We start from the raw sequence: 8,509 nt of genomic DNA, 5'->3' as shown, positions 1-8,509 counted from the left end.
TTGGAGGTGTTTAAAGAGGGACGCTTCTGCCCGTCCCTCGCCCTCCCTTAGTCGACTTTTATGACACCCACGAGAATGGGGTGGCCTATTCTATGTGTTGACTGGCCGGGACTACACGACTAGTCCACGCGTGCGAATTCGTGGGCAAAATCAGTATGGTGTGAAATATCCATAATATTTTATAGAACTAGTTCACTAAACATGCAAATTGCAATTAATATTTGCATGTTTATTGATCATTCAAGTTGTCACAACATGTTGACTTCAGATATACATAACTTGGGATATGGCGTGAATTTACTGGGTACAGAGGAATAACACCTGAGTCCTCAGGAATGGCAACGCATAGGGGGTATCACGGGCGAAACAGTATACTGTCTGTTATGTCCATGGTACTGCTCGTGTCTATAGGCGACGGTTACCACTTTCCATCAGGTGGGCCGTCAGCTTGTTTGCCATTCTAAGTTGTATAAAAAAAAAAAAGTACATATAGTACTGGAAACAATGTTTGACATCAAAACATCAAAAGTTTTACCATGTTCGTATTTGGTAGATGAATAAAAATTCGTGAGGCAATGTTTTTAGCTAATTTTGAACCGGAATTAAAATGAGGTAGGTTGTCAATTCGGTTGTTTTTTTTATGTTTGTAACCTCAAACCTCCGTCCGTTTTAAACCGATTTGGAATATTCTTTTTTTATCTGAAAGGATATACTTACAAATTGGTCCTACAGAAATTTTATATTCCTTTTTAAAAGGTCGGCAGCACACCTGCAATGCCTTTGGTGTTGTGGGTGATCATGGGCGGCGGTAGTCACTTAACATCAGGTGAGCCGCATGCTCGTTTGCCCCCTGTGTTGTAAGAAAAAAAATATCAAAATGTATTTAATAGTTTAATTTTCAGTTCAAAATGACTGGTTTTATTACAAGTGAAGTAGTTCTTTTTTTTGTGGAAAACAATGTGAAATATTTTTTAAAAGTTCGTTTTTTGGTAGAGAAATTAATTGTCTTTGTTTGCGGATTTTATTTTTATATTTAAATTTTTTGTTTTGTTTTTTTTTTTTTTACTCGTGACAATACTAGTATTTTAATACTTCATACATGAAAATAGGGGGGAGGGGAGAGTAATAATGAGTGAGGATTGTTAATAATGAGGCATAATAAGCACATTGCTAGCAATACATCTTATTGAATTCATCAAGACAGGCAAAGGGATCTGCTTTTATTTTCACCTGTCATCTCTTACTGGTGCCCCATCAGCGTATATATATAGCGCAGATGTGGTTACCAATCAATTTTTAACCATTAAAACATACATCAAAATCTTGTTCAAATAAACAAATTCACAAACAAGAAACGCTGAAAGCATCACACTTCTTTTTGTACAGTCGTGTAAAAAAAATACAGTCGAATTCTATAGAACGTGCTTATTTTGGAAGTCGTCTAAAAATTCCATTCCATGTGCGGATCTCTAAAATCGAACCATTGTAATTAAGCCCGAGGAAGGCGCTCAAATAAATCTGCCACTCAAAGTCGACGCGCGACACTTTTAGATGAATAAAATTTGTAATGACACTTTAGTACTGCATCCATTAGGATGGTTTACTGCTGCGATTATTTTTCTTCTTTTTTTTTATTTTTGTGCAGAATTTCCTTCTTTAGTATATTTTTAAGATTTTGTTTTTATTTTTCTATATTTGACTTGACAGCCACTTTCTTATGGGTATTATTACATTTTTCTCTTCTACAAGCGAGCGTTTAGTTTTTTTTTCTAAAAATCTATCTTTCATTAAGAATTTTATTATAATGGTAACAGTCGGAGTCATACTGTAATGTAATGTTTATAAATGTGTTTATTGTCATTTTTTACAAATATGGTACAATACGTTTGGCAGGCGAATTGGCAACCGCAGTTAGGCTTTAGAGTAGTTTTAAGAGGGACGCTGCTGACTATCCCTCGATCATTTAGTTCCCTTAGTCGCCTCTTATGTCACGGAAAAAGAAGGGGTGGCCCAATCTACGCTGGGACCATTTTCAAACAATATTACATTATCTTGAATATGATAATGATAAATTTTAAGAGTAAACAGCGTGCAAATTAGGAATATACTTATAATAATTTGACAAAATTCTATATAAATAAGGCTTAAAAATAATTAGTCTAGATTGATTTGAATATAAATTATAGTAAAAATTGGGTAACAACATATAATTGACAATTTATTTTTTTACTAAAATTCGTTTACACAATAAATGTAATTTTTTTTGTTGTATTTTACATTTATTTAGCTTATTATTTTGCCAGTATTTTTAATTGTATCGAATATATAATATCATTTAAAATACATGTTTTTATATTATATGTATTAAAAAAAAATTATTATATATTTATTTATACACAACACTATGATTGGATTATTTTTTCATTAAGGACTATAATATGGAATTCTTCAAACAATGCACATTAAGGTTTGTTCAGTGTCGCCAATGTGCACGTGACACCCCTAGTGTTGCAGGCGTTTATAAGCTACAATGATCGTTTACCATCAGACGGGCTGTATTCTTGTTTGCTGCCTACATGGTATAAAAAAATAAAATATATCATAAAAATTTTGCAAGCATTCATATGGTTTGCGTATGATAAATATAATTATTTATGAATGAATGAATGAATGAATGAATGAATGAGTATACTTTATTTGCATTATACAATATAGGAAATAAGCAAGGCAATTTATAATTTTCAATTAACTTTAAACACATTTTCTTATCCTTATATCATTATAAAAAAATACAAATGTGAAAGATAGAAAAAATATATGTGTGTATTTGTAAGATCTAAACTGCTTAATAAATTTGAATGAAATTTGATACATAAATAGACTAGTGCAAATAAATATATATTTTTTTGTCTTGATTTAAGCGAGCAAAGCCACGTGATACGATTATAGTATTAGTTCAATAACTCTTTTTTCCTTATAACTTGATTATAAATATAGCTTAAAATAAAGCAAAAAGTGGCAAAGGAAGTGATTAAGCGCTTCAAATAAATCACACCGTACACTGCACAAACAGGGATCGCCCATCCATATGTATAATTTACTGATGTGTTTATTTAACTACTATATTTTATTTATATATGTTATAATTTTTTGTTAATTCAAACTGATTTTAAAAGGGGAAGAAGGGATTGTTAGTAATTGAATTTGAAACTACATAGTTTGTGGTCGCATTCCTCTGAAACGGCTAGACCGGTATTCATGAAATTTTGATGCGTATTTGGAAGGTATGTATTTGGTAGGCCGTAAAGTACATATCATACATTTATTAGGTTATTAGGGTGTCCTTATTCCTATTATATATATATATATATATATATATATATATATATATATATATATATATATATATATATATATATATATATATAGTTGTGTTTTGTGGGTTTTTATATTGGGTGTAGTATTTAAATGCTATTATTACAAACAACAGATTTATTATACGTATTAATTTTGTAAAAGCAAGCGATAGCAGACAGCGCAAATCTGACAGAACATTTGACATTTCGTGTTGAGGTGCGTTCCGAGCGTACGTAACACTCCCCCACGTTGTAACTTAAAGGTTCAATCTGTTTGTAGGTTTTCTGATTCTCGTACTTCGGCGAAGCACAACTGGTTGCTCGACACCACTCGGAGATGCCGGCGTAGCTACTGGTGCGAGCTGTGGCTGTGTCACATTCTCTGTAATAGAACCTGGAACAAATAAAGATTTTCTTTTCGAAACAGGCTTATTATTCTCCGTTCCTGTTTCATGGCAGGGTGAAGTTTCCAGTACAGGTGAGTCAGGTGAGTATTCTCTCCCATCAGGTGTATAATTCAATCTTCTTTCTTTTTCAGGTGATGATACAGATGTCGCAGCTGGCGTGGCTATCAACTTAGGTAAGTAAGGTAAGTATGTAACATCATTTCCTTGAGTACACATAGTTCTTCTTATCTGATCTATATGCCTTGTATGTATTTTTCCATCCACTTCTACATTGTAGTGTAGTTTTCCTTTCTTTTGTATTACTTTCCCAATTTTCCATTTATTACTGTCATAGAATCTAATCTGCACTCTGTCTCCTTCTCTATATATTTTATTAAATCCTTCTGTATTTTGTTTCATATTCATTTCTGTAGTTAGATCTCTTTTTACTAAGTCTATTTTTGTTCTATATAACCTTTTAAACATCATTTCCGCTGGGCTTAATCCTGTAGTATTATTAGGAGTTTTTCTGTACATCATCAAAAATCTTGATAACTTTTCCATTAATGTGCCTTTCTCATGAATCATGCTTTTAATTTTATTTTTAAAAGTTTGTACATATCTTTCAGCCTGTCCATTTGTAGATGGATGAAACGGTGCTGTAAACTTGGACTGAATTCCATTTTCTTTCAGAAATGTCATCATTTCTTCTGAACGGAACTGTCTTCCGTTATCTGATACTATAGTTATAGGTAGTCCAAATGTAGTAAAAAAGTTTTTTAATATTTTAATAGTAGCTGTAGTTGTTATGGATGTAGTAGGTATTACTTCTAGCCACTTGGTGTATGCATCCACAACAATCAGAAAATATTGATCAAAAAATGGTCCTGCATAATCAATGTGAATTCTACTCCATGGTTCTTTTGGGTATTCCCAACTGTGTATAGGTATTTTTGTAGGATTTTTCTGTAATAAACAACATGGTTTACATTCATTTACCATTCTTTCTATATCTGCATCTATATTTTTCCACCAGACATAGCTTCTTGCTAGTGCCTTCATTTTTACAATACCAGTATGAGCTGTATGTAATTCTTGTAGAATTGCAGGTTGTAATTGTTTTGGAATGACTATTCTTATTCCATAGAAAATGCAGTTACTTTGTATAGAAAATTCATGTAGTCCTTTTGTATAATTTGTACCTGATTGAATATCCTGATATAATTTCTGTAATTCTAAATCTTTAGCTGTAGCTTCTTTAATTTTCTGGAATGTAACTGGTAGTACTGTAAGTTGATTCAAGTAGAATACATCATCATCTGTTAGTTGGTTATATTTTACTGTAGGGTGTTCTAACTTTGAGAAATAATCTGCATTTGCATGTTCCGTAGACTTCCGTACTTTTATATTGTAGTCAAATCCAGCAAGAAAATTTGCATAGTGTAATAGTCTTACAGCGGTAGTTGTAGGCATAGGCTTTTCCGGATGAAGTATTCTTGTTAGTGGTTGATTGTCAATTATTAATGTAATCTTGCGTCCATAGCAATAATGAAAGAACTTTTTCAAACCCCATATCAATGCTGCTGCCTCTTTATCCAGCTGGCTGTAGCCTTTTTCTGCACTGGTAAGTGATCTCGATGCAAATGCTATCGGTCTCTCCTTATTATCTGGCATAATGTGTGACAACACTGCACCAAATCCAACAGGTGATGCATCAGTAGCTAATGTAATTGGTAAGTGTGTATGAAAGGGTGTAAGTACCTTTTCGCTACATATTTCCTTCTTTAATTCTTGAAATGAAGTTTCACATTCTTTTGACCATATAAATTTTATATTTTTCTGTAGAAGTGTATATAGAGGATTTAGTTTTGAAGCTAGATTAGGAATGAATTGTTGGTAATAATTAACCATTCCCAGAAATGTTCTTAATGTAGATACATCAGTGGGACGTGGACTATTCTTAATATCATTTACTTTTTTTTCAGTAGGATGCAAGCCGTTCTCATTTATTTTATGTCCCAAGTATGTAATAGATTTCTTCAAGAATTGGCATTTATTTTTATTTAAATGTAGTCCACACTCTTTTAACTTTTGAAAGATAGTTTGTATTCTTTTTAATAATTCTATGTATGTCTGTCCTTGAATAGCTATATCATCGAAGAAACAGGCTGTACCTGGTAGTCCCTGGAGGGTCTGATCCATGTATCTTTGCCATTGATTTGGAGCGACTTTGACACCAAACATTAGTCTATTGACTTTAAATGTACCTTTGCATGTACTGATGGCTTGCATTTCAGCTGTGGCTGGGTCAGTTTTCATGTGTAAATATGCCTGATTTATATCCAAGGTACAGAAATATCTACCACCACTTAGTTTGGAGAAAACTTCTTCCACTCTTGGGATTGGGTACTTATCATCAAGTAAATTTTTATTTAATGTGGCTCTGTAATCAGCACACAACCGTACACTGCCATTCTGCTTCACGACTGGTACTACAGGCGTTCCCCATTGTGAATATGTAACTTTCTCTAATATCCCAGCCTTCTCTAATCGATCAATTTCGTTTTCAACTTTTTCTTTTAGTGCAAACGGTACTGGTCTTGCTTTGATGAAAATTGGTGTAACATTTTCTTTTAAGCTGAATTTCACTGTGTAGTTCCTTATTTCTCCAATTTCTTCTGAAAATATCTCTCTATATTGATCTATTAATTTTTCTAAATTTTTCTTGTATTGTTCTTCAGTTATATCATTTCTCCCTATCTCTATTTTATTTATTTCCAAACGTACTCCTAATTTTCTTAACCATTCTCTTCCCACTACTGGGTCGACTTTCCTATTAAGAACAAATAATCTTCCTGTAATTTTCTTATTTTTGTATTGTATTTTTATGTTACAAATTCCTATTGGGTTTATAATTTCACCAGTATAAGTTCTCAATTTTATTTTTGAATTTTCTAGTTTTAAATCACTGAAATATTTATTATAATATTCTGTAGAACAGGTGGTGACTGCGGCTCCTGTATCCAATTCCCATGTATGTCTCTCTTTGCTATGTAATTGTAATGTAATTTTAAACTTTTCATCCTTTTCGCTGTTTTCTATTTTATGTATTTCATAAATTTCATCTTGACTTGAATATTCTTCATCTTCAATTGTTGTAATTTGTTTTTGTGACTTAAAGCAAACTGATTGGATGTGTCCTTTTCGGTTGCACTTTTTACAATATAATTTATTCTTCAAATAACATTTATTTGCCTTGTGGTTTGATTTTCCACATCTATAACAGCTGCCTTTCTTACCTGTATTTTTGTAAATTTTTGGTATAGGTTTTTGTGAAATTTTATTAATATTGGGCATATGAACATCTGGCCCCATTTGTTGGGTTTCACTTTTGGATGTTTCGATTGCCATTGCAATCCTTATTATTTCATCAAATGATGTTTGTGATGATTCTTGTAATAACCTTTCTTTAATTTCTGAACTGCGAAGACCTCGTATGAATTGTACACGTAAATGTGTATCAAATGTTGTAGATTTACATGAATTGCAGATAAAATTGCATTTTCCTCCTATTTCCTTTAGTCCCGCTACGTAGTTAGCGATAGATTCATTTTCATTTTGAATCCTTAAACAGAATTTGTGTTGTTGAGCAACTTCTCCTGGTTCTGGTGCAATATGGTTCTTTAATATCTCAACAAGTTGTTCATATGTTTTATTTTCCAGTGTATCTGGAGCAGTAATATTTTTGAGGACTTGGTAATATTTAGCACCAATACAATTTAAGAAGATTTGCAACTTTGTAACAGGGCTTGTAACCCCTTTAAGATTAATATAATTGTTCAATCTTTGTATGTATGATCCAAAAGATTCGTGGAGTTCGTCATAAGGTTGTAAAACAATACCACTTACTGTGTTATTACTTGTAGTTTGCTGTTGCTGCATAAACATGGTTTGCATCTGCGCTTGTTGGTTCTGCACCGTACGTAGTGTCTCGGCGAGTGACGACATAAGTTGCGTAAATTGTACTTCCATTGTAATGGATACAGGAATTTGTGAAGCGGGCTATCATCACAGGGAAAGGAGCCCCTGGATTGGAAGGAAGGGTATGTATGTAGGAACAATTGGGTTATTGAACACGTGGCTGTCCCGCCATTTCACTTTAGGTGTACCGATTAATGCTGCTGTACCAGTTAATCTTCGATCCTCGTCGCCAGTCTGTTGTGTTTTGTGGGTTTTTATATTGGGTGTAGTGTTTAAATGCTATTATTACAAACAACAGATTTATTATACGTATTAATTTTGTAAAAGCAAGCGATAGCAGACAGCGCAAATCTGACAGAACATTTGACATTTCGTGTTGAGGTGCGTTCCGAGCGTACGTAACATATATATATATATATATATATATATATATATATATATATATATATATATATATATATATATATATATATATATATATATATATATATATAAGTTTTATTTATGTATTAATGTTATATTATTATTCATGTACTTTTATTATTTACATATGTAGGCGTATACAGCTGTTTTTATTGTATTACATATTAATTTTTTTACTGGGTATTATTTAGTTTATCTTAAATTGTACGGTTATTACCCTTATACGTTCTACAGTTTCCTTTCAGCTTCTCAAAGGTTGACTGTATGTTACTACTAAACAGCTTAACGGATTTGAATGGAATTCAGTGCACAGATAGACTTGGATATCTGGGATTGATAATTTATTATTGTATAGATAGATAG

The 8,509-nt window shown here is 32.4% G+C and overlaps 1 protein-coding gene across 1 annotated transcript; it reads right to left on the bottom strand.

The window, feature by feature from the left end:
* Positions 1–3,464: 3,464 nt before the first annotated feature.
* On the bottom strand, positions 3,465–7,774 carry LOC128200350 (uncharacterized protein K02A2.6-like). Its single transcript, XM_052893514.1, has 3 exons — positions 7,206–7,774; positions 4,218–6,575; positions 3,465–3,750 (listed from the first exon to the last, which is right to left on the bottom strand). Exons 1-3 carry the CDS (start codon positions 7,772–7,774, stop codon positions 3,465–3,467), a joined length of 3,213 nt encoding a protein of 1,070 aa, XP_052749474.1.
* Between the last annotated feature and the right edge of the window lie 735 nt (positions 7,775–8,509).

This window comes from Galleria mellonella, unplaced genomic scaffold, assembly GCF_026898425.1.
Source record: "Galleria mellonella isolate WM207_F2 unplaced genomic scaffold, CSIRO_AGI_GalMel_v1 utg176, whole genome shotgun sequence".
Taxonomy (NCBI): domain Eukaryota; kingdom Metazoa; phylum Arthropoda; class Insecta; order Lepidoptera; family Pyralidae; genus Galleria; species Galleria mellonella.
Note: the sequence above shows the minus strand (reverse complement) of the source record. Positions and strands in the feature narration are given on the sequence as shown.

Excerpts from the sequence above, each read along its gene's own strand:
- LOC128200350 (XM_052893514.1), bottom strand. The coding sequence starts at position 7,774 with ATGGAAGTACAATTTACGCAACTTATGTCGTCACTCGCCGAGACACTA. Across the intron at positions 6,576-7,205 it reads AGTTCAGAAATTAAAGAAAG|GAAAGTCGACCCAGTAGTGG; the intron begins GTTATTACAAGA and ends TGTTCTTAATAG. Across the intron at positions 3,751-4,217 it reads GCGGAAATGATGTTTAAAAG|GTTCTATTACAGAGAATGTG; the intron begins GTTATATAGAAC and ends TATTTGTTCCAG.